This window comes from Mustela lutreola, chromosome 14, assembly GCF_030435805.1.
Source record: "Mustela lutreola isolate mMusLut2 chromosome 14, mMusLut2.pri, whole genome shotgun sequence".
NCBI classification, from domain to species: domain Eukaryota; kingdom Metazoa; phylum Chordata; class Mammalia; order Carnivora; family Mustelidae; genus Mustela; species Mustela lutreola.
This window is the reverse complement of record NC_081303.1, coordinates 622,354-648,360: the sequence shown is the minus strand read 5'-3', so window position 1 is coordinate 648,360 and position 26,007 is coordinate 622,354. Positions and strand designations below refer to the sequence as shown.

The window sequence follows — 26,007 nt, the reverse complement described above, 5'->3', positions numbered from 1 at the left end:
CCAGGAGCAGGTGAGGGAGCACTGGGTCGGGAGCACCATCTGAGGTCAGGCGGCCTGCACCCACCCCTGCCACTCGCAAAATGTGACCTTGGATGAATAATGGAAAGCATGCCTGGAAGGCAGTAACTTTTTAAGAAAACACGAATTATTGTAAAAGTTTTTTTTTTAATAGAGAAAGATGTGGGAAAATAAAATTCCCTCCACTTCTTCCTTCCCTCCCCTCACCCGAGAGGGAACCCCTGTGCGTGTAATATCTTCTAGGCCTTCTGCAGTGCCTAAGTGTAGGCCAGCCAAGTCTGGACGTACAGGTGAATGCGGAATACGTGGGTTCTTGGTACGATACTGCACAACGCGGTAAAAATATTATCTGCATTGCCAGGTTTAGGACCAGCCTTATACTGCAAATGCTTTTAAAAATACATATGTGGGGATCATATATTACTGTGTGCTCTGTGACTTACTTTTTTAACTTAACAATGGGACCTGGGGGGTGCCTGCCTGGCTCAGTTAGTTGAGTGTCTACCCTCGGCTCGGGTCTTGATCCCAGGGTCCTGGGATCGAGTCCTGCATCGGGCTCCCTGCTCAGTAGGGAGCCTGCTTCTCCCTCGCCCACTGTTGTCATTCTCTCAAGTAAATAAATTTAAAAAAAAAACAACAAAGAAAACAGAAAAAAACAATGGGACTTGGATGTCTTCCGGTATTAAAAACATAGGGGCGCCTGACTGGCTCAGTTGGTGGAGCGTGTGACTCTTGATTTTGGGATCATGAGTTCAAGCCCCATGTTAGGGTTAGAGATTACTTACAAACAAACAAACAAACACAGAGAGGCGCCTGGGTAGCATTTCGGGCTCAGGTCCCAGCCTCAGGTCCTGGGACGGAGCCCCTTGTCAGGCTCCCTGCTCAGCAGGAAGTCAGCCTCTCTTCTCCCTCTGCCGACCCTCCCCATTGCTCCTTCTCTTTTTCTCTCTCAAATAAATAAGTGAAATCCTTAAAAGAAAAAAAGAACTTAGATATGCTTCATTCTTTTTAATGGCTACATAGTATTTCATGGTGGAGATTCACCATGATTCATTTGCACAATCCCCTGTTTACAGGCGCCTCGACTGATTCCAGCTTCCTCCCTTGTAATAACACTGTAGTCAAACACGTCCCTGTGCACGTGGGGGCATTTCTGCATAAAACGTGCTCCTACCAGTAAAGCTGGTGAGCCAAAGGGTATGTCCTTTAAAATGTTTATTTAAGCATAATTCCCTTTGTTTATTGGGATCTGGAGATTGTGCAGAAGAAGATTTAATTTATTGACTTAGTTGGTTTACTTGATTGGGGATTGGTATATATGGTATATGTGATATATATATATATATATGCATATATGAAGCACAACATTCACAGGCTATGAAAGTCAACAGCTCCCTCCTACCTCAGCCCTCCATTTCCTTTTTTGGAGGAATTCTTTACTAATTTTTCCAGTTTTTGTGTATTCATCTAGAGAAAGCCTGTGCATCTGTAGGTAAATGTGTCTTCTGGTTTTTTTCTCTCTAAATATGGTAGCATACCATTCTGCTACCCTAGTCTGCTTACAGAGTTTTAAAAAATGAACGTACGTCTTAGAGACCATTCCCTATCAGAGTTCTGTGCATTTTAGGGTCTCTCAAGTTAATGCTTAAAAAAAAAAGTTTAATTTAATTTACACTCTTTCAAATTGCCCCATGAAATCCTTTTCTGTCAAATTGTTTGTGATATCATCAGTTCTTGAGGCTCTTTTTAAATTCTGGACTTTAATTCTTTTCTTATTAATAAGTCAAGTATCTTGCCTTTTTGTTTTCTTCCCCAGCTTTGCTCACTGTGATGTGCAGAAGTGATGACTTTTTACGAGGCTGAATCTGTGTCACTTTTCTGTGGACCTCAAGTTTTCTGTCCTGCTTAGGAAGCCCTCTCCTGTCTCAGGATTAACTTATATTTCTTACATTTTCTCTTTTCTCTCCATTCTTTCTTTGCTTTTTTTTTTTTTCACTTAAAGATATTTTACATTATTGGGGCACCTGGGTGGCTCAGTGGGTTAAGCATCTGCCTTCAGCTCAGGTCATGATCCCAGGGTCCTGGGATAGAGCCCCACATCGGGCTCCCTGCTCAGCAGAGAACCTGCTACCCCCTCTCCCTCTGCCTGCCGCTCTGCCTACTTGTGGTCTCTCTCCGTCTGTCAGATAAATAAATAAAATCTTTAAAATTTTTTTTACTTTACTGTTTCTTTCCTTCTGTCTTCTTTCAGGTTCCCTCCTCTCAGACAAGGGGGAAGTCAGGGTTTGAATTTATCCATTAGTCTCATTAGCCAATGTGGGATCTCTATTTTCCTTCATTTTTAGAGGGATTTCTTTCTTTCTTTCTTTTTTTAAGATTTTATTTATTTATTTGACAGACAGAGATCACAAGTAGGCAGAGAGGCAGGCAGAGAGAGAGGGAAGCAGGCTCACTGCTGAGCAGAGAGCCTGATGCGGGACTCGATCCCAGGACCCTGAGATCATGACCTGAGCTGAAGGCAGAGGCTTTAACCCACTGAGCCACCCAGGCGCCTCGAGAATCGGCATTCTTGGTGGACACATTGCTGTGCCAGGTTGTGGAGCTGGAGCACAGCCCTCAGTGTCTGGAGAGCCCCCGGGGAGGGGTTATAAGTGAGCACACGGTGGGGGTGGCTGGGCCTGGCAGAGTGTGACCAGGCTGGTTAGGAGTCCACTAGTCCAGCAGCTCTGGGGAGAGCTGGGGGAGACCAAAGGGAGAAGATGAGGTAAGAGTAGCCATCGAGAGAAAGACAGGGAGGCTCCCAGCTAGGGTCATGGCAGTGGCCGGTGACCGTGAAGTTCTTACGGGTGCACTCAATGTCTGTGATAAGGAACGGAACCAAGGAACAGTGACTGCTTTTCACCTACAGCATCTCATTGAAACAAGCAAGTCCACTTGACAACCCAAGGCTCAGATATGTTCATTCATCTCCCCAAGGTCACACACTCCGGAAGAAGGCAGTCGGGGGCCTTGGCCCCATCAGGATTACCTGGCAGGAGGGCTCTCTGGTGTCCCGGGTTTCTGCCTGGAGGGATTAGGGCGGGTGGTGGTGTTTTTCGAGGGTGGTGAGAACCATGAAGGCCAGCGCATTGAGATGGGAGCAGAGTTGCTGGTGACTGTGTGTTCTGGCTGAGTGGCCTGGGTGTGACAGATGGGTGGAAACGGCTCCTGGGGGGCGGGTGTGACTCTGGAGCTCCGAGGGCTTGTCCAGGACCCCGGGACCCCGGGCGAGAGTTGGGAGTCACCGCTGTGCGGGTGGGTCCGGACAGAGCACGCAGACGGGCTCGAGGTATCAGGTGGGACTCCCTTTTACAAGGGCTAGAAAATCTGGTTCCCTTTGGCTGAAGCAGAAAGGAACATGGCCGGCTCACATCCCTAGAGAGCTCAGGAGTGGGTCTGGCTTTGGGCATGGGGTCCAGGCTCAAGCAATTTTGTCCGACTCGTTTTCTTACTTGCTCTTGTCTCGGGCTCTCCCCTCCAGCTGACTGGGGCGGGCACTGCAAGTTCCAATTCGGGGGGGGGGGGGGCAGCGGTCTCTGCCCCCAGCTAACCCTGCAACAGGCCCTCACGTCTCATAAACGGAGTGGGTCAGAGGGAGTTGCCATGGGCCGGGCGGCGAGGCCGGAATCTCCTGTCCTATCCGTGGAGGTGCATGGACTCCAGGTCTGAAAAGGGTGACTCCAGAGGAAACCTGGGGACGGCTGCCAGAGCAAAGGGGTGTAGAGGAGCGCGACCGTTAGTTCCCTCTGCAGATGGGACAGGAAGTTGCATGGCAGGGCCCTTGGGAAGCAGCATCACTGACAGCAGGAGAGCAAGCAGTGACGGAGAGCGAGCGGAGCGGCAGCAGGGAGCTGAGGGGAGACGGGGTTTCAGAAGAGCGGGAGTCGGTCCAGGGCGCCAGGTGCCGCGGGAGCGCAAGGAAGGGTGCGCTGGATTCCGTGCGGAGGCCGTCCTCGCGTTGATCTTGCACTTGACCTGACTGCCTTCTAGAGGCTCACCTTCCGAGGCAGTCAGGACGTTTGGGCTCTACCAGGAGTTACGTGCGTGTGGCTGAGTAGCTCGCTCAGCTCTCTGGGCTTCGGTTTCATCGTGTGTGAGAGAACACGGCTGGACTGAGTGGCTCCTGTGGCCTCAAGTGCCCTGCAGTGTTGGAGATTAATGAATCTGATCACTTCACACCACCTCCTTAGCACAACCCTGGTCCAAGCCTTCACCTGTCACTGGGCTAGAGCAGCCACCTGGTGTTCCTGCATCTGTGCTCCCATTCTGTCCGTGCTTGACCCAGCAGCAGAGTGACCCTTTGAAAACCTGTCAGCTGCATTGCTCCAGGGACCTCTGTCAGATGTGAACTCTTATCCATAGCCGTCACCATAATCCTGGTGGCCTCTGTTGTGTTGTCTGCCTTGGACTCTAGGTGGTCAGCTGTTCTCCCTTCTTCCACGTTTCCCTAGTGTACTCACCATTCTGCCGCAGGGCCTTTGCACAGGCTCTTCCTGTGGCCTGAAATTCCTTTGCGTCTTTTTCTGCTCTAATCACATGTCACCTGGGTGAGACCTGCCTGCCCACTCCCACGACCGGCCCCTTCCTCCTCTTTCACTGGACTGCATCTTTCTTCGTGTCTCAGATACGGTCATCAGGAAGAAAAAGGATTCAGAAGTGATACTACTTTAAAACATGGAAAGATAATATTCTCAATTTTAGCAATATGAGTTTAATGCATTCACTGGGCTCCAGGAGGATAACAAACCAAATAATTTGGGGTAGAAACCAATGAACGAGGTAGCGTTGTTCGTCTCGTGATGGAAGCGATCGTCGTCCTGCTCCTGGCATAGTCGCCGTCTCTCCTGTTTCCCTGGAGCGCGCGTTTTACGGAGGGACTCGTCCCACTTCCCTTCGGCCCGTTGGGGAAGTCTATGCGGTGAAGACGAAAACGAACCACAGCGCTCCCGCGGAACAGGATTTCTCGGCCTCTGTGCTGCTGACGTGCGGGGCCGGACGGCTGGTGCGGGGCTGCCCTGTGCGTCGTGGATTAGGGACAGTACTGTCCTCTGAGACGTGACAACCAAAAATGTCGCGGGCATTTCCAGAGAATCCTCCTGGTGGGGACGGGTGCGGGCAGGGGTGGGCGTGGGAGCAGAAGCTCCTCTGAGAACCACTGATGTAGAATACTGGGGTCGTGAGTGGGTTCGATGTGATCTAGAGTCTTCTGCATGGACATTAGCGGACCTTCCCCCGCCGTCCTGATACTGTTTCCCGTAAAACAGATGAGCCTGGCCCCCCCAGGGCAGGGCTGGTGCCCAGAAACACCAGCAGCCGCCTGGCCTGGAGTGGAGCGCGTCCCCTGGGAGCCCGCCACCCGACCGGCCCCGACCGCGCGGGGTGCCCCCTCGCTGGGCACGGAAGCGGCAAACTTCTGGGCCGGAGCCCTTTTCCGGAGTAGCTGAGCAGTGAGGTTCACATCCTGGAGCCCTGGGCCCCTCTCGGAGTCCCAGACGCGTCCGTCGGCCGGCCAGCCTCTCTTCTGTGCCAGCCGCTGCACTCAGCGAGTGAAACCTCGGACTGCACTCCAGTTTGAAGGGGAAACCAAGAGGGAGTTTCCGTTTCGTGTCTTCAGTAGCGTAAACATCTGTTGAGTTCCCCCTCTGCAGACCTCGCGACTACCTGCTTTCACTCGTGTCCTTGTGCGTTCCTCGCTTCCTGTCAGGAGGGCACCTGCTCGACGCTGGCCGCCGGCCGCCCGCGCTCAGAGCCCGCACAGCCTCACCGACGGGTCCCCTGCGCCTCGCGTCCCGTCCCTGTGCCTTGCTTTGTAACCGCAGGTCTGTGCCTCTGCAGCCCTCACCGGTCCCCCCACCGCCCCCCGCCCGACGGCCAGCGTCTCGGAGTCTGTTTAGTTTCTGGGATTCCGTATGTGGGTGGGATTCGGGGTCGTCTTTCTCGGACTGACACGCAGCACGATGCCCGCGGGGTCGTCCGGTTCTCTCGGGTGGCGCGGTTTTGTGGTCCCGCGGGGCCGAGGACTACCCGTGGTGCACACACACCGCGTCTTCCTTCCACTCGTCTGCGGATGGACACTCGGCTTGTTTCCACATCTTGTCGATTGTAAGAGACGCTGCAGCGAGCATAGGGGTGTGGGTTTCTCTTTGAGCTGGTGTTTCCGTTGTCTTCACTTGCAGACCCGGAGAGGACTCGCCGGGCCACGCAGGACCCGACACCGAGACCTGAGCCAAAGGCAGGCGCTTAAGCGACCGAGCCACCCTGGCGCCCTGTCGTTGTTCTTTTGATACTCGCTGATGGCACAGGTGCGAGATGCTCCCTCACCGCGGTTTTGAGTCGCATTTCTTGGAGGCTAAGTGACGAGCACATTCTCATGTGCCTGTTGGCCGACTGTGTCACTTTCAGAAAAACGTCTTTTCAAGTCCTGTGCCCATTCTTTAATCAGGTTGTTTGTTTTTTTGATATGAAGGTGTTTTCATATATTTTGGATATTAAGCCCTTAATGACTCGCAAATACCTTTTCTCACCCAGTGGGTTGCCTTTGTGTTTTGCTGACGGCCTCCCTTGCTGTGCAGAAGCTTTTCTGATGTTTTCCCACGTGCTGAACCTGCGTTGTTCTTCTCGAGGCACCTGGCTTAAGCGACGCTGCTTCGACCAGTGTGGAAGAGCTGGGCCCCGTGTTTTCTTCTAGGAGTTTTATGGTTTCAGTTTTCACACTTTCATTCTTTATCCATTTCGAGGTAGTGTTGGTGCGTAGTGTCAGAAAGTGGTCTGGTTTATTCTTCCGCCGGCTGCTGTCCGGCCGTCCGGCACCATTTATTGAAGACTCTGCCTTTTCTCTGCTGTGTCTTCTTCTTTCCTTTGTGTGGATTAATTGACCATTTACGTGAGGGTTTATTTCTGGGCTCTCTGTTCTTTTTTTTTAAGGGAGCAAGAGTTGGGGGAGGACCGAGGGAGAGGGAGGAAGAGAATCTTAAGCAGGCTCCATGCTGAGCCTGGAGCCCGACGTGGGGCTCAATCGCACAACCCTGAGGTCAGGACCTGAGCTGAAACCAAGAGTTGGACACTTATCTGACTGAAGCGTCCAGGCGCCCCTGGGCTCTCTCTTCTGCTCCACTGATCTGTGTGGTCTGTTTTCATACCACTGCGATACTGTTTGGATTATCGTACTTTGTGGTACAGTTTGAAATCAGGGAGGGTGGTGTCTTCAGCTTTCTTGTTTCTCAAGACTTCTTTGGCTGTGTGGGGCCTTTTGTGGTCCCATACCAATTTTAGGATTCTTTGCTCCACTTCTGAGAAAAATGAAGAAAAGATTTTGATAGTATTTTGATGGGGATTGCATTGAGACTGTAGCTCGCTTTGGGTGGTATGGACATTTTAACAGTATTAATTCTCCTAGTCCGTGAGCATGGTACACCGTACATTTATTAGTGCCATCGGAGGGTGTTTCTTTCATCAGTGTTTTATAGTTTTCAGAGGTCTTGTACCTCCTTGGTTTATTCCTAGGTATCTTGTTATTTTTGATGCAATTATAAATAGGATTATTTTCTTAATCTCTCTCTTTTTCTTAAAGAGAGTGTGCAGTTGGGTTGGGGAGAAGGGACAGAGGAAGAGGGAGAGAGAGTCCCAAGCAGACTACAGACCCAGTGTGGAGCCCGGTGTGGGGCTCAATCTCACGACCCTGAGACCATGACCGGAGCCGAGATCAAGAGTTGGACACCTAACCGATTGAGCCACCCAGGCGCCCCTTGATCTTCCTTTCTGACAGCTCAGTATTAGTGTAGAGAAATGCAGCTGGTTTCTGTATGTGGATTTAGTGTCCTGGGACTTTACTGAGTTCATTCATTAGTTCTTTTTTTAAAGATTTGGTTTTTTTTTAACTTGACAGAGAGGGAGAGGGAGAGCTTGAGCATGAGCAGGACAGAGGAGCGGAGGGAGAAGCAGGCTCCCCACTAACAGGGAGCCCGATGCGGGGCTCGATCCAAGGACCATGGGATCATGACCTGAGCTGAAGGCAGACACTCAGCTGACTGAGCCCCCCAGGCGCCCCAGTCTTACTTTTTCCTTTGCAGTTTGGCTGCCTTTTATTTCTTCTTATCACCCAGCTGCTCTGGCAAGGTCATGTATTCTTCTCGACAATCACATAAAGTAGGTTAATTTCACGCCCTTTCTTCGGGGAGCGTTTGAAGCTCAGAGGGTTAGGAGCTCAGGCTGATCAGTGAAACTCCTATATGAATGAATGAATGACAGAATGAAAGCTTCTATGCAGCTCACACCGAGGTTCAGTCGAGTCCAGAAACTGTTTTATATGGAGTATCAGACTGACGTCGATATTAGAGGGTAGGGGGCTGTGAAATGTTTTCTCCTACGTGCAAAGTGCTCTTGGGAATTCAAAGGGGAAACTGAGGAAGAATCCAGAAGTTTTCTGGAGGCGTAAGTGTCCTCACCTAAAGTAAAACCTTGTGCTAGGACATGCTTATCCGACAGAATAAAATGTAAAGGGAAAACTGTAGATAGTAAGAGCTAGTAAGGGTCACTGTGTGGGCGGAATGTTCCAGAAAGTTTTCTTTAGAATTTTGCTATTCAGGTGGACCTTGAGTGTGTTGTCATTGACGTAAGTGGCAACAAGCAGGTCAGGGGCCCGGGATGGCTTTGGGAGTGATTTCCGGGCTTTCCCCAGGCTTCTTGGATCTGCCTCGCCTTTTAATATGACTTCAGCTGGAGAAAATGCTTCATTACAAAAAGCTGCTTTGAATCAATAACCATGTGAAAAATGAATTTTAGTTTTACTGAGCACAACAGTGTCTAGAGACACTGGAAGAACCGTAGTTCCTGGGTGCACAAGCCGCTGGTTCCTTGGTCGGCAGTGAGCGGCCGCCTGCCTGCAGCTGGGAACAGGAGGCTCGGAGGGTGTGTGACAGGTGGTTCCGAGAGGAGACAGAGATAAGAGGGGGTCGGTATGGCCGAGGACTGGTGCCACCTGCCCTGTCACTCGGCCTCGCGGACACTGTCCGCAGATGTCCTGTAGCCTCTCCCAGGAGCTCACTGGCCCTTCGGGAAACTGCCACTCCAGACCTCCGTACAGGTTCATCTGTGCTTCCGACTCCGGCTTCCTTCTGTGGCAGAAAACCCAGTGGGGCGCAATGATTTTGCTCTTCGATTCAGCAGTTACCCTCTTACTACCTAAAAATACCGAAATTAGATGCTGAGCTCAGAGCTGTTGCAGGGCTCCCGTTTTTCTGGAATGTGCCATAGCTCCTATGTCACTAACATGGCAGAGGGTTGAGAGGTTAGAAAAGCAGCTGTCCCCCAGGGCACGGGGGGAAATGTCCTTTGTAGGACTTGGAGATCTCCGCCTGACGCGTGGCCTGGCTTCAGGCAGGCCTTCAACGAGCTGCACGAGGAGAACTCGAGATAGACCTACTCTGGAGGCTGAAAGTTAGGAGAAGCGGCAGAGAAGGTGTAAGAAGGACATGCCGTCCCCTCACCGGCCGGGGGGGTCCGCGTTCGTGGCCTGCGCTGGACGTCGGCGTGGGCAACGGGCCAAGCGCCGCCGTCTAACCTGAGCTTTCAGGAGAAAGCCGGGGCCCTGGAATTCGTCCCGAAGACCTTTCCCAAGTTAGAATTCCATTCATTTACTTAATGACCTTGAGTCAACGTGAAAACTATTATGTTTTGTAGAGTTTGTTTTAAAATATAGAGAAATGTATGATAGATTTTCATAAGCTTGGTTAAGGGCTTAAAATAAAGAGTTCTGATATGCCAAGGTGGGGCAACCCTACCACGTCCTGAAACTCAACTCTGCAGAACGAGGCATTTCCAAGGGTTAGCTCAGGTTTTCGCGCGTTTTTGGAAAAGAAGGCGTTCCTGGAGGCCTCTCTTCCTGACAGTTGGGGTCTTCGATTCTGGTTGTCCTGGGAAAGCGTGGGCGAATTCGGCTCACTGTGCCACCGCGGGGCCGGGGCTGGGTGGATGGTAGGAGGCGGAGGGTGAACGAAGACCCCCCAGGGCCCGCTCTCGCCGGCAGTGGGGTGACCGCGCAGCACGGTTCGCCTTCCGCTGTGTCTCTTCCTGCCTTGACCCGGCATATCAAGGTGGCGTTGCTCTACGTGGCACGGAAGGGAAACCGTCCGGCAAGGACTTCTCCAAGAAGGGGTGACTAGCGTGGCTGGGCACAGCGGCCTTGCAGTCCGACCTGTGGTTTGGGCCTTAAACTCCCTGCGTGGGACTTCCGGCTACCTGTCGAAAGGTTGGAGGCTTGGCTTTGAGTTCCAGCCAGGAGAGCGGTGAGAGGAAAAAGGGCAGAAGCCATAGCCGAGTCTGCCCCCTTTTATCAGGAAATGGAGAGCCTTTGCCACGTGTGGACTCCCATGGACTGGGGCTGGGTTGACGGCCACCCAAGCCCTGTGCAGCACGACTGCTTTTGGCGTATCTAGTGCCCATGTCCGGTGAGAGTTGTGTTGTGGGGGGGATGATGACTGGGTGGCGAATAGCGTCTGCTTCGTCTGCAGAGCGAGAGCTACCCAGTGTGCCAGGGTACGGGGGCCCTGGGTCCATTCATACAATCGATTATCTATCACACATATTGGGTACCTCTTCTTTGTCAGTCACTGTTCTAGGTGCTGGTGAAGGAATTTGCAGAACAGAATTCCTTGCACTCACGAATGTACCATCTTGCAGGAGAGAAAAGCATTAGCGAGATGAGTAAGTATGCGCATCCGCACTAAGAAAAAGTAAGGAAGGGACCGGAGCCACGAAGTGTTGGAAAGGACTCTGAAAGGCAGCATGGGCTGGGAAGGCCTTGCCAAAAATGCGGCTCAAGTTAAAATCTGAAGGACGTGGAAGAGCAGCCTCCAAGGATACCTGGGGTCAAGGTGTTCCCAGCACAGGAAACAGCGCGTGCAAAGGCCCTGAGGTGGATGCATGATTGATGCGTCTGCAAAATAGCAAGAAAGTCAGTGCGGCTGGAGTGGGTCTAAAAAGCAATTTTTGTTACGAGGTTGGAGCAGTAACGGAGAGCCAGATCGTGGGGGAAACTGCAGGGCTTATTCTGAGTGATATGGGACTCCTTTTGGGGTTATACATAAAGCAGTGACTTGTTCATTTGTTCTAAGCTCTGTTTGAACTGGCTCATTCTGGTTGCTGTGTTGAGAAGGGGGGCAGTGGCAGATGCGGGTAGGCTAGTAAAGAAGGAATTTTAATAATTTAGAGAAGATACAGCATAGCCTGGACTAGAGTGATGGTAGCAGAGATAGTTACAGATGCGGAATTCCAGAAACCTGTCAAAGTTAGAGCCCACAGACTTGCTGATGAACGAGATAGGAGCTGTGGGAGAGAGAGGAGTCGGGAGTGACTGCCGAGCTTACCGTCCGAGCCACTGGAAGTTGGGGCAACCGTAAGGTGAGGTGGAGCAGACCCGGGAGGGACGGGCCTGAGAGCGCGAAGTCTGGTTGGGGGCGGCTTGGCTTGCCATGCTTGTGACACCGGATGGAGATGCCGAGTGGCCGCTTGGTTGTCTAAGTCGGGAGCTCTGGGGGGCGGCCTTGGCTTCTCTCTGCCTGAGCAGGGGATCCAGCAGCAGCAGGAATTTGGAACAGCCCAGGGCTCTTCTGACCTGGTCCAACCCAGCCTTGCCTTTGGGATCGCCTGGAATCTCGGTTCCAGGCAGAATCCGTGCCTGCCCCGGGAAAGCTAGCGTGGTCTTCCGCCCACGGGAGTCCCGCGGCCCCGGCTGGGGTGTCCAGGGGCCTGGCAAAGGAGAGGTCACCGCCTCGTGTGCGGCTGGAAGTGTGTTCTTCGTAGTTCGGTCTGGCTCGACCTTCAGGATGTTGCCCCTTGCCCAGGCAGCAGTGGTCAGACCACGCTGTGTTCCCTGCCTTTCCTGAAGGGCTTTCTCCCCAGGACTTAGGACCTCCCCTGCCGAGCTGTCTTCATGGTGGGAGTGGCTGGTTTATGGACTTGCCGAGAGGCTGCGATGGCGGGTCGCCCCCTTCCGCGTCGACTGGGCCACACCAGGGGGTGCTGGCAGCTGGTGGTGTTGCTGATGGTGGCCTGGGAGGGAGGCCAAGGCCCCTCAAAACTTGTCTGGCGGTCCATGGCTCCAACTGCAGCCCGGCTTAGGACGGAGTGTCCCTTGCATTCCCCAGCACGACAGGACCCGCAGCAGAGAAGCTGAGTTTTGTGTCACCGGGTGTGCTCAGCCTGGGGGTCCGTGTTAGACGAGCAGGGGCAGGGAGGGGTCATCCCAGCCAGACCCAGCCCCCACCGCTGGTGTTGGGGTGCGGGCTCACGCCTGATGCTAGAGGTGCTCTTCCCTGGCCCTGGGGGGAGCTGGCCGCTGCCTTCCCTTGCTGACTCTCCAGACCCTGTGGGCAGAGGCGTTAAAGGGAAGGAACCCTGAATCAATATGTTTTTCAGCTTTTTTCTCTATTGTATTTAACGTGGAACTGCCATTGTTAGGTGCGCAAATCTGGGTTGTGTGACCACTCCCGCCATCCATCGCAGAAGTCTCCTCCTCCCGGCAAACTAAGCCGTTAACCAGCCCCCCCACCCCCGCTCCCGGCTCCCAGCAGCTCGCGCTTCTGCCTCGCGCGTCCTGGTGGCTCTGAGCACCTCCTGTAAAGGAGTCGTCCACCATCTGTCACTCCGTGCCCACCAGTGCCACGAAGCGCCGTGTCCTCCAGGGTCCCCCGTGTCGGGGCTTCCTTGTGACAGACGTCACAGCCTCCTTGTGACGGCCGAAGGACATGCCACACCTTGCGTACCCGTCCATTGCTCGGTGGACGCTTGGGTTGCTTCCGCACGTTTGCGGGCATGAATACTGCCGCTCGGAAACGGTGCACACGTCTCTTTGAGACCTTGCTTCCGTGATGTCGGGTTTATGAGTAGAAGGGGGACGGCCGGGCCGCGTACTAACTCAGTATTTGATTTTCTGAAACCTTCCTGCTGTTTTCCACGGCGCTTCAGCAGTGCATGCCGGCCGCCACGGCGGGAAGGCTCCAGTTTCTGCACATCCTCTCCAGCACCGGTGGTTTTCTGTCTTGCTGTTTTTGTCCCTGACAGCAGCCGTTCTAACGAGGGTTAGACGGTGTCTCCTCGTAGTTTTATCCGCTGCTCCTCGTGCTCAGTGATGTGGAGCGTCTTTTCGTGTACCTGCCGGCCGCTTCCATCTCTTTTTTGGGCACAGGGTTTTTTGTTTTATTTTGTTTTGCTTTAGGTTGTTCTTGAATTTTAGGAGTTCTTAATATATTCTAAACGGTGATCCCTAATCAGATACATGGTTTGCACACATTCTCTCTCATGCTATGAGTTGCCTTTTTCTTCTGCACAGATGGTACCTTCGGATGTACAGATTTTTAAGTCTTCATGAAGTCCAATTTGTCTGTTTTTTTTTTTTTTTTTTTTTTTTTTTTTTTTTTTTTCTGTTTTTGCCTGTGCCTTGGCGTCGGGTCTGAGAAGGCCTGGCTGGGTCCTGTGTTGTGACTCGGTCTGTTCCACTCGTTCCTCAGGCTTCGGTCTCCCCGTCCCCAACTTGTTTTTTTCTCTCTTTCCCTCTTTCCGTGAAGTCATCAGGCCAGTCGGCCCGCAGCGCGTTTCAGGCTCAGTAAAGCTTTACGCAGCCACCGCACACATGTCCCGAGTAGAGGAGGGACTGAAGCCAAGGAAGCCGGACAGAGAAGCACACGGCATGGCCGGCGGGGCAGAGGCCGTGAAGGGGTTGGTGGGTGAGGAGTCGGAATTGGAGGTGAGGCCACAGCGTGCTGAGTCTTCTGTGGTGAACGGATGGACTGATGGTGGCCTCGTGGCCATCAGACCTAGTTTTCTCAAACTAGGCACTTAACCTTTCTGAGCCTCAGTTTCCCCGTTTTCCTTACTTAACAAACACTTACATGGTTCCAAACACTATTCTAAGCCCCGTACAAATATTAGCCTCTTGACATCTCCCACCAACTCTAGGGGACGGTCCCCTGCTGTCCCCATTTTACAGAAGGGGAAGCTCATGCCCAGAGAGTTTAGGGGTTGCGTCACGGTCACAGAGCCAGTGAGTAGTGGAGCCGGGACTTGACCCCAGACTCTCTGGTTCTAGACTTCATGCTCTTAACCAGAGGTTAGGCTGCTTCTCTGAGATGGGGAAGAGCCTGATTTTGACCAAATCCTGCTTCAGAAGTTGCCCAGATGATCTCATGAGATGATGCTTGTCGGGACATGTCGTATGTTCACGGTGTTTTGCAAATACTGTTTATTAATAGTTAAAAATAATTAAGTAACACTCTGGAAATGGATGAGAGTCTCAGGGGTCTCAGGAGAAGGGGATGGGTCAAGGGCCAAGCCTTGGGAAGTCTCCGTGCTGAGGTGCGGGCGCTTGGTTTGGGACGACATGAGGCACTCAGTGTTGACCCTTGTGGGCGCGGTCACAGTCTGTGGAGAGCCTCCAGCCTTCTAGTCGCCGCTGAAGGCTGCTGTGAAGGGCGGTGAGGTACGCAAGTGGATAACGTCTGTGCAGAGGGGCCCAAGGCCAGGTCTTGCACTTTAGGAACTCACTCGGGTCACATCAGGAACTCACTTAGGGCCATTTGTGGTTCTGACCACCGTGTTTTTTTCTTCTGCGGAGCATTTTCCCAAGCAGACCAGAGCTCAGACCTGCTCTGTGTGTGCAGTGAGAGGCTTGGAGCTAGGACATTCCTAGGTTTGTGGTGGCCTTGAGGGGACAAGAACAAAGGGGCTCTGGGCCGGCAGAGCGCCTGCTGCACCTGCCACCTTTGGGACAACGGTCACCTGAGTGCCAGGAAGGATGGCAGGTATATGGGAAGGCACCCGGGGATCTCACGATCGCTCCCCAGCTCTCATCTGGTCTGTCGCGGGAGGGGCTGGGCTGACCATCGATCTCGCGGACCTTAGTGCAAAGCAAGGTAGTTACCAGAACCTTCTCCCCAGCTCCACCCCCGCCCCTAGCAGCGACTGACGGGTGTGACGTCTGCAGGTGCTGAGGTGACGAGCCCCTGTGAGAAGGGTCAGAGCCGTGCTGCCGGGACCTCGCCTGGCTCCTCGGAAGTTCAGAGCCACATCCCGGCCTGCAGGGCTGTTTCTTGGTGCGTCTTCCGCGCCTGCCTGGTATCTGGTGGGCGTGAAACCTGCCGGCAGCGATGCTGGGGCCCAGCCTCCAGGCCGCTCGGGCTCCTCGGGAAGACAGGCGCAGACCACAGTGAGCCGCTCCCTTGCCGGGAGGTTTGAGGACGTTGGAGGAGACTCTCCTGCCCCGAGAAACTGGTTTTCTGAGAAAACTTTAGGACAGGACAGGCGTGTCCTGTCACATCCCGTGGCCCCGCGTCAGAGCCGCCAGGAGAACCGCCGCCTCTGACCCGCACGGCCTCTGGTGCCCACCGAGCCAGGCCTGCTGTCCGCGGGCTCTCAGGGGCCCCTTGGTGGCCTCACTTCTGTGGGCCATGGAGGGGTCGGGGGCCTCCTTGCCTTCCTAGGGGCCTGTGGACTGGGACGCGGATCTCCTGGTCCCAGACATCCCCGCGCGGGCCGGGGGCGAAGTGCTTCTGGCTGCAGCCGTGCGGGCTCCGTGAGCGCAGCGGGAGGGCGTGCGGTTTCCGGAAGGCCGGGGAAGGCCGGGGAAGGCCGGGCCTGCGTCGTCCCGGTCCCCGGTGCTAATGTCCAAAACAGTGGGGTCTTGGCCTTTCGTGGGCAGACCATGGCGTGTCTGAGTACGAGCTGGGGTTCTCGGAGCTGCGAGGGCAGAAGTCAGCCTGCTTCACCTCCGTGAAGAGGAGTTGCGGCGGCTCCGGGACCCAGGAGGGCGGGTGGGTCGGTCGCGGACTCTCACCAGCGTCTGAGGGGGTTCGCGGCCCTCTCAGCCCCTCGCCTTCCCTCTCTCGCCGTGGCTCCCGCAGCTTCGCCGTGAGCGCCCTCCCGGAGTGCCCAGGACACCTGCTTGGCCACCCCCCCGGCCCGTGTCCTGTGGCCGCCGACCCGCGGTGGGTACGCTGCCCTTGATGACAGTCAGAGTTCTAGGTAGAAATATGAGGGGGGCGCCTGGGCGGCTCGGTCGTGGGGCGTCTGCCTTCGGCTCAGGTCATGATCTCAGGGTCCTGGGATCAAGTTCCGCGTCAGAATCCTTGCTCAGTGTGAGTCTGCTTCCCCTCTGCCTGCCGCTCCCCCTGCCTGTGCTCCCTCCCTCTCTGACAAATAAAGAGATAAAAAAGAAAAAGAAATAGGAGGTGACACCATACTATCCAAGTCTGCACAATTAAACGAGAGGTAATCTATCCTTACTTTGCAGTAATTCTGTGTTTGCAGGTCAAGGTTCTTCTAGAATTACTTCTTGGAAATTACTCTAAAACACAGTAGATACGTGTCTCAATATTCCATACTGTTGCCTTGTTTTTTAACCCACAACGATACTGATCACGTAGTTGAGTGTCGTGATACGGCCCTGGATGATTTGGAGCCGCGGCCGCAGGCTGACCCGGCAGACTGTTCACTGTCTCCGGGAACGGCCGCAGGGCGAGGCAGCAGCGAGAGACCTACGTCCCGGCTTCACCGAGCCGCGGCCGGGAGGAGGAGGGAGCATTTGGTGACCTGTCAGGAGTAACTTCTGAGACGTTTATTAAAACCTGAGTCCTGGGACGCCTGGGGGGCTCAGTCACTTAACATCCGACTCTCGTTTTCTGCTCGGGTCATGATCTCAGGGTCGTGAGATCGAGCCCCGCAGCGGGCTCCCCACTCAGCAAGGAGTCTGCTGGAGATTCTTTTTCTCCCTCTTCCTCTGCCCCCCATTCCCCTGCACATACTCTCTCTCTCAAGCACATAAATAAATAAAAATGTTTAAAAAGCCCCTTAGCCAGGAGATACTCGTGTTGTGTCAGAGTTGCAGCCCGAGGCAGGACCCAGTGAGTGTGGGAGTTCTGAACCCCATTTGTGTCTGGCGGCAGACCTGGCCCGCAGGTGATGATGTGAGTCACCCGTGGATTTGCCGCCGTTGCAGCGGGCCCCGGCTTGTCAGGCCCTGCGGAATCCGGCCGCCTGCCAGGACATGTCCGCTGGCGGGGGCGCTCCAGGCCTCTCTCTTGTTCTTTAAGGGCTCACCCCTGAGAGATCGACTGCGGCTTGTGCCACCTACTGCAGGCCTCCTGGCGGAGCCCAGGATTCTGGATTTCCCTGGTGGGCGGCTGTTTGGCTCCCACACCCCGTCTGCTTCCTGGGAAAGGTTGGACCAGAGGACCTCGGGCTCATCCGGCAGTCCTGGGTTCTCTGTGCTTCATCTCCCAGGCCAGCTGTGGGGCTGCTGGACAGTAACACGCACCAGTAGTGCTTTCTTAATTTCTTTCCGTCTTTTGTTTGTTGTTTGTTTTGTTTTTAAATATTTTTAAGATTATTTATTTATTTGAGAGAGAGAATGAGAGAGAGCACAAGCAGAGAGGAGAGAGAAGCTGACTCCCCACTGAGCAGGGGGCCTGATGCAGGATGCGATCCCAAGACCCTGGGATCATGACCTGAACTGAAGGCAGAGGCTGAACCAGCTGAGCCAACCACGCATCCCAGACTTTCTCTGATTTACTCTTAGAACTCGATATGCCCTTTCATTCTGAGGACTCTTGTGTTTCTTTAACTCTAGAGAAGTTCAGCCCCTGTTTAAGAACTGTGTCCACCTCGGTGTGGACAGTGTAGGTGCGACCTAATGCAGGTTAGATGCTTTTGACTCAAGTAATAGAAACTTAACTGACAATAGATCTGAAAGTCATTTTAAGGGGCACCTGGGTGGCTCAGTGGGTTAAGTAAGCCTCTGTCTTCGGCTCAGGTCATGGTCTCAGGGTCCTAGGATCGAGCCCCGCATCGGGCTCTCTGCTCAGCAGGGAGCCTGCTTCCTCCTCTATCTCTGCCTGCCTCTCTGCCTACTTGTGATCTCTCTCTCTCTGTCAAATAAAAATAAAAAATAAATAAATAAAAATCTTTTTTTTTTTTTTTTTTAGATTTTATTTATTTATTTGACAGAGAGAGATCACAGTAGGCAGAGAGGCAGGCAGAGAGAGAGAGAGGGAAGCAGGCTCCCTGCTGAGCAGAGAGCCCGATGCGGGACTCGATCCCAGGACCTTGAGATCATGACCCGAGCTGAAGGCAGCGGCTTAACCCACTGAGCCACCCAGGCGCCCCTAAAAATCATTTTAAGAAAGGTATTTCCCATAACCAGAAGCCAGGATGAAGTGACTTGAAGGTTTGTTGATGCAGTGCCCCAAGGACTGACCGTTCATTGCCATGCTGACCACACCGGCTCAGCATCTCCAAGGATCCCAAGATGGCTGCCACAGCTCTGTGCTTTCTTCGCCCTTAGGGACTTCAGGAAAAGATTTTTCTTCCTTGCGTCTTTGTGAGATCAGAGCAGCCTTCCCCAGATATCCCTGTTCCCACCCCCACCAACCCCAGACTTCTCCTCGACCATTTTGCCAGGATTGGAAGAAAAGGGAACACGAGGGTTACTTTAGACCACCCAGCATCCAGCTCTCAGAACTGGAAGGGCTCTGCCATCTCCGGGTCCCTGGGAGGAGGAAACCACCAACACTAAGTCAGAGGCCCGCCCATAGGAGAAAAACGAGAATGGTGGCTGGGTAGGAGCCCGGTAGTAGGTGTCTGCTACCCACGTGTCTAATCCCTTGCTGCTGTCCCGTCGAACTTATGTTGGATCTTCTTATCCTATCCTTCCTGAATCTTGGCTCTTTGTATTTTCAGTTTCTTAATCTTTTTAACTGCATTTTAAGTAATTTCCTCAGAGCTATCTTTCAGTTCATCATCTTTCTCTTTAGCTAAATCTGCTGCTCAGCATAACCACTGAGTTTTTAATGTTGAACAACTAAAATTTTAATTTCTAGAATTTCTATTTGATTGTTTTTTGCAATTGCTTACCATTTTTTCACGATGTCTGCTCTTTCGTTATGGTTCTTACCCCTTTTCTTTTTAAAGCTTTTAATAACATTTTTATTTTAAAGTTTCATTCATTTTTTCCTATTAGTGTAAGTTCTTGGAACGTCAGTTCTGCTTTTTGTTTTGTTGACTCTGCCTCCACATGAATGCCGTGCGCTCGCTTTCACCGAGTGTTGGAAATTCACCACAGAGCCATTTTGTGTTCACTTTCGTCCCTGTTACCTTTACACGGATTCATCAGTTTGGATCTCTGCCGCTTGCACAGTGCATGGGTTTGGTGCCCGCATCAGCGCGGCACAGGACTCAGTGTTTGATTTCTCATGAGGGGAAGCATTTCGTCCTCCACCCAGAACCTCAGGTCAATGGCTGTGTTTTTGCTGCTTCCCTTTGCCCGTAGGAGGAGCTTTTCTAATCCCTTTTCCACGGAGGGGACAGCCCTTCTAGAACCCACTGTTTATGCAGGATTTCTGTTCTGGTTCTCTGCCCATGGAGCTCAAAGTCACCCTCCCACATAAAAGGCCTCGGCCCTAGCGAACTAGGTCTCATGTTCTTCTGGCCACAGGTGTGGGATTATAACTCTGGCTTTGAATTTTCTGTTTCTGGTACCTATGGATTTCTCTTTCTTGGCTTTTCTTTTTCTTTGTTATCCTTTTTAAAACCTTGGGTCATGTTGGGGTTTGGGGAGGGAGAAAAGGAATAAATGAAACAAGATGGGATGGGGCGGGAGACGAACCGTGCGAGACTTTTTTTTTAAGATTTTATTTATTATAAATTGGACAGACAGAGATCACAAGTAGGCAGAGAGGCAGGCAGAGAGAGAGGAGGAAGCAGGTTCCCCGCTGAGCAGAGAGCTGATGCGGGGCTCGATCCCAGGACCCTGAGATCATGACCTGAGCCGAAGGCAGAGGCTTAACCCACTGAGCCACCCAGGCACCCCTAAGAGGTTTTTTATTTTTTTGTTTTTAAGGAGTTTATTTATTTACTTGAGAGAAAGAGAGAGGGAGAGAGCAGGTACAGGGAGAGAGGGAAACAGCTCCCCACTTGGCAGGGAGCCCAATGCGGGACTCGAACCCAGGACCCTGAGATCATGACCTGAGCTGAAGGCAGACGCCTAACCGACCGGGCATCCCAATAGTTTACTTATAAGAATTAACAAAATTCAAAGTTCAGAACTCACAGAAAAGAGACAAAACCCAGAAATAACCTTGCAAACTCAGATATAGAAGCCAAACCTATAAAGAATGTTCATTGCACAGGGCGGGGGTAGCTAACATACTGTGTAACTGAATAAAAACAGAATATTTCAGCAGCCTGGAAATATGGGCCAAAATGCACAAAATAAAATTTAGTAGAAATAACGTGTTGTATTTAGGCTTAAAAACATTAATGCCATAAGTTCTAGACTGGGGTCACCTGGCTTCACAGAAACTCACGTGTGTGTAAGTTTTGGGTTTTAGTTGAGCACAGCCAGAGAAGCCCAGTAGGATGATGCCGTTGCTAAAAGGAAATGCGTTCTGAGAGCGGATTGTAGCAGGAGATTGTCCTGGTGATGGGGAAAACTGCCCCCTGTGCTCGACACCCAGCAGCTCACAACCAGAACGGCACATTCAGTTCTGGGGACCACAAAGCAAGAGGGTCATCGTTGTCTGCGAACAGGTCCAAACAGCAGTGTCTGAATTAGTGAAGGGTCTGGAGGTGGCATCCTCCAGGAGGGAGCTTACAACTGGAGAAGGGGAGGCAAGTCATCGGTGAGGCATTTAAAGGCTCGAGGGGAGGACTGTCCGAAGCTGCTCACCCTCCGGCCCCGGCAGCCGGCTCCCTCGGAAGGGAAGCCTTCTGACCTGCCCTCGGGACTGCTGGAAGGGGACAGCGGCCTCTCAGCCACCAGCTCCCCGGTCAAAGGCGTCAGGTCAAGGGCGGGGATCAGCGGAGGCTTTGCTGTGTGTGGCTGCTCAGGCTTCCGACAACGGGCCAGTGGCAGGAAAGCGCTCCTGCTCTCTGGAGTCTCCTGTTGGTCGGGAACAAGAGCAGGTAGAGGAAGTGTCTGTGGGATTTTTGGCTGATGAACGTAGACGAAGTGTTTGGAGAAACGTCCTGTTGGACGAGTGCTAAGATGTCAACCTTCAAGCGTAGCCAGATCCTGAGCCAGCGTCCCGAGCAGGACAGCACGTCGCGGAGAGCGGCCTGCACGTACCTGCTCAGGTCCCTGCCAGCCTTCCCCGCGGCTCACCGGGACAGGGATGAGGCCTCAGTACGGACGGCGCTTGCCGGAGCCCCGCTCGGCCACCTCCGAGAGCCCCTGCGACAAGCGCACTGTCTGACCTTCCTGGGCGCACAGACCGGTGGGGGTGGGGTGCCGTGCAGGTTCTGGTCCGGCACTCAGGGGTCTGCTTGAACTTGGCCGTCTCTGTGGCTTCCGGTGCTGCTGCTGTGCTGGTTCGGGGACCCCCTGAATTGCGGGGGCCCCAAAGCACCACAGCCCACCTGCCCCTCCTTGTTCAAAATGCAGGCTGCTCGGCCTGGGCTGTGAGTCTGGGACCAGCATCTCAGGGCGGGGCCCCAGAATCACGCCCCCCCCACCCAGCACATCAAAGGTTTCGAACCTCTGGCCTCGGGGGCACACGAGCAGGTTGGGTTAGACTGGAGGAGCCCTTCCTTCCAGGAGACGCAGGCAGCGACACACGAGGGTGGCTGTAGGGAACAGGCTGCTGCGGTGGCGCTGGGGCGGGGACGGCTGGCGGAGGGTCGGTGGCGGGAGATCTGGGGCTCCGGCGGCACGTGCGTCCCGTTGGACGGGGTCTGACGCGTGTCTCCCCGTGCGCCCTTCTTCCCTCTTTCTCCAGCCGCCCGGCATGTTCTGCCCACCGCTCGCCGCCGAGGTGCCTGACCATGAGCCTCAACTCCTCCCTCGGCCACAGGAAGGAGCTGGGTAACGGCGCGCACGGGGACGGAGGCGCGGGGGGCGGCGCCATTGCCGACTTCGTCACCATCGTCATCATCGCCGTTTTCGTCTGCCTGGGCAACCTGCTCGTGGTGGTCACCTTGTACAAGAAGTCCTACCTGCTCACCCTCAGCAACAAGTTCGTCTTCAGCCTGACCCTGTCCAACTTCCTGCTGTCCGTGCTGGTGCTGCCCTTCGTGGCCACCAGCTCCGTCCGCAGGGAATGGGTCTTCGGTGTGGTCTGGTGCAACTTCTCGGCCCTCCTGTACCTGCTCATCAGCTCGGCCAGCATGCTGACCCTCGGGGTCATCGCCGTGGACCGGTAAGCTGGCCCCAGGGAACTGAAGGAGTAAGGACGGATTGTGTGGCGGCGGGGGGACCCCGGGAAGTCGTCTGGTCCTGTGCCTTCCGCTCCGTCTCAGCTCCTTGGGAGGACGTCCGGGGCTTCTGCGGGGACACGAGCAGGCTCTGCCTCCTCCAGCCCTTCCTTCACTCTGGGCACCTCTGATTTCATTGCATTTAGGTTTATTTATTTTTTTTTTTTACAAGAGACTCCAATGCTTAAAAAACAAAGTTCTTGAAACCTCTGACGCCTGCTTTACAGATGAGAGAAAGAAGCTGGGAACGGCAGTGTGTCAGGCTTTCCCAGGGGCGACCTGCTGTCCGGCAGGTTGGGCGGGCCCCCGCACTCCTCATGCTTCTGAGGATTTTGCTGGTGGTCATTGCATTCGTCACTGGCAGGTGTTTGACTCTGAGGGAGGTGCAGAGTCTGGGGGAGGAGGCCAGCCGGAGGCCGGGAAAACACGGAGTCGGAGTCCTCGTCACGAGGGGACACGGCTCTGGGCTGCCCCGGGACCATCCGTCGTCAGCTGGTGAGGGCTAGCGCCCAGAGCCCAGACCTCCACCAGGCCCAAGGCCAGACCCTGCCGCTCTGTGGCTGTGGAGTGCAGGCTGAAGGGAGTGAGTGGTCAGAACTCGTCAGCTGGCCTCTCTAATTACCTTTTTTTCCCCGATGAAAATGACACAAAATGTAAAGACTAGAATAAATATCCGTAACCCTAGCCCTCAGACGCAATCTTTTGGTTTTAGTGTATTTGCCTCTAGTAAGTTTTGGTTGTGTACAGCTTGTTTCTTTCTTTCTTTTTTTAAAGATTTTATTTATTTATTTGACAGAGATCACAAGCAGGCAGAGAGGCAGGCAGAGAGAGAGGGGGAAGCAGGCTCCCTGCTGAGCAGAGAGCCCGATGTGGGACTCAATCCCAGGACCCTGAGATCAGGACCTGAGCTGAAGGCAGAGGCTTAACCCACTGAGCCACCCAGGCGCCCCCAGCTTGTTTCTTTAAATGGGCTTCTCAACTCGTGTGGTTTTCGCTTTTCTAGTTAAGAAGCGATCACGGAAAAAAAAAAAAAAAAAAAAAAGAAGCGATCATGAGCTCTGCCTCCCGCCTGCAAACGCCACACGCCCTTTGAGAACATGGTTTTTGACGGATGCATGGCAGTGTGTCCTCTGGCCGTTTGAGATTTATTCTTACCGTCCCTTCCTGGCTTCTGCTCCATGGCAGTTCGGAGGAGCATGTGGGGAGTGGTGGCTTTGGTTGGAATAAACACACTTTTAAGATTCTTGCGTCAAAGGCAGGTTTTCAGAAGCTCGAACAGAGTTTTACTGCCGTCGCCGCTGTCAGCCGCCCATCGAGGCTGATCACGTCACATGAAAGAGAACACTGCACCCTGTTGGCTGTGGGGAGGTGTGGGATCTCCCTGTTCTGATTTCTCTTTTTTTAAAAAATCGTGTCCCTTTGAGTGTCCCTTCCTGGGCCCCAGGTCCTGTGGGGCAGAGTGAGGGCCCACGGCTAGAGCAGAGCAGGGGATTCGTTTTTAAGTACCTCTCAGGGGGTCCTCTCTATGTGGACGCTTGGGAGATCGTGCTGCGTGGGAAGGCCGTCTGCTGACTTGAACGTCGGGTTCCTTGAACGTCGGGTTCCCGGTGAGCTCAGCAGGGCGTCCGGTCCCGCTGTCAGAGTGCAGCACCGCGGAGAGAGCTGACCCCATCCAGCTGCTTCTCTCCCACTGGGGTGCGGCCGGCCAGCGGGGGAAGGCTCTGGGCGGAGTCCTCAGGCTGGCAGACCTCGTCCACCGGGAGTTCACGGGGTGGGGGCGGCGGGCAGGCAGGCGGGTGTGGTGGTGAACACGAAACACCACGGCACGGCCCAGCTGCTGTCCCACTTTGGGGGGCAGGCTGGGTAAGCCCCCGGGGAAGGGGACCCTTGGGCTCATCAGTCCAACAGCGAGTAGGACCAGAGGCATGTAAGTGGTGGGAAGGACCCGCCCGCGAAGGCACGGCCTCCGCTTCTTCTGTGACAGTTTTTCAGGGACGCAGGCCTGGCCCAGCGGCGGCGGCTGGGGAGACACGGCCGGATGAGAGGAACAGACACGCCAGGGAGCCCACGCAGGGACAGGGACGTAGGGCGGGACCCTGTGTGGACCGCGGAGTAGGCAGGACGTCACTGTGCGGGAGGGACCGCCGGGCCGCATTGCCGAGAGAAGGGACACGGGGCCAGGTGTGCTTGGGGAGCAGGGGAGGCATGTGGATCTGTCGCTGCTGGGGACCAGGGGCGTGGCTGGAGACGGGCTGACACCCGCGACTCACGGCAGCGCACGTGTCTCCCTGGAGCTCCGATCCCCGCACCCCAGACCCCCAGCCCGGCGCCGGTGGCCCCTGGTGACCCAGCCGGAGTGGAGAAGGGACCGTGGCCTTCCTGCGGTGACAGGCAGGTCTCCGGTCTCTGTCCTGCAAGCCGAGGTGGAGCCGGCGGACCCCTGTGACGAGTGTGGGGGCGGCGTGAAACTTGGGGTCTTCAGGTGGCTTCTGGGCACACACGCTTGGTTTTCTTGTTATTGGTCATTCACGTGGCTTCAAGATGCAGATTGACTGGACCAGGTACCTTGATCCTGTCCGTTTAAATGACAAACGGCACTCCTGCCTGCTCAGTTTCAGTAAGTTAATTTTACTCAATCTCGGTGATTTTGGAGGTCACATATTTGCCCTGGTCTGTTGGAACCTGAAGATGCAAGTCTGTGTGTGTGAGAGAGAAACAGAGACGGGGAGGGGCTGGAGGGCGTGGAGGGCGAGAGAAGAAGACGAGTGAGACACGGCAGAGGAGGGGCAGAGAGAACCGGGCGAGAAGGAGACTTGGGCGCCTTTCGGAGAAAGTGGAAGAGGCGGGATCCTAGGTGCTGGTCGTGACCCCAACCGGAGGGGCTGCTGGCCAGTCCCATGCCAGGCGCCACACTGTGCTTTTAATGAACTCTCATCCCGGCCGGTGAGCAGCAGCTCGACCGACCCCCATCCTGCAGAGTGGGGCTCTGTGAACCCGCCCAAGCCCACGCTGCCGGTAGGTAGCTCATCCGGTGTGAGGAGGGGAAGGCCGGGCTCCCACTCAGCCCCACGGACCTCGAAGCGAGAGCCCGGCAGGTCCAGCGGGTGGTTCAGGGGCTCCAGGTTTCCAGCCTGGTGGTGCTGCCGTCTGGGGCCGGGTCACCCTCGCTGCGGGCCGTCCTGGGCGCTGCCGGGCGTCCAGCAGTGCTGCGTGACGGCAGCTCAGTTACACGCCACACGGCGGGGGCCTCTGGTGGGACCGGGGCTCGAGCGTGGGCTCCTGCGTAAAAATGAGTCGCTGGAGAGAAGACTGAGCTCCGGCAGCCAGTTGGGCGCCCAGAAGGCCAAGGAAACCCTCCGCTTCGGCCTCTGATGGCCTGCGGGGAGCGGGCGGTCGCTTTTCTGTGCTTTCCTTCAGCCTGCAGCTAGGCCTAAATGAGGCTAAGTGGAAAGAAATGAAGTTTCAAATCTATGAAGTCCTAATCCTTTCTTTCTTTTTTTGGTGGGCAGATGTGGAGTGAATGTTCTGCATCAACTGAAAACAGCCCCTAAAACGAGGGTGGTGCTTGGAGGGTCTGGATATAAATGGCTGCGCTCTGCTCTGTGAGGGGCCCCTCTGACTCTGGGAGACGGGCCCCGACCCCAGCACCCTGAGGGGATGCAGGGCCCAGCTGGGGCCGCACTCTCACGGTCACGTCCCACCGGAACTGCTCGT

The 26,007-nt window shown here is 54.5% G+C and overlaps 1 protein-coding gene across 4 annotated transcripts in view; it reads left to right on the top strand.

The window, feature by feature from the left end:
* The window catches only part of GPR161 (G protein-coupled receptor 161), a 43,150-nt gene that overhangs the window by 3,253 nt on the left and 13,890 nt on the right, over positions 1-26,007 (top strand). For 3 of the 4 annotated variants that reach the window (XM_059147039.1, XM_059147038.1, XM_059147040.1), the window contains exon 3: positions 21,819-22,238. The exons of the other annotated variant lie outside the window; for it this stretch is intronic. In XM_059147039.1, coding sequence (XP_059003022.1) covers positions 21,865-22,238 — 374 coding nt within the window. In that variant the 5' untranslated portion in view covers positions 21,819-21,864. The remainder of the gene's footprint in view (positions 1-21,818; positions 22,239-26,007) is intronic. 4 annotated transcript variants of the gene reach the window in all.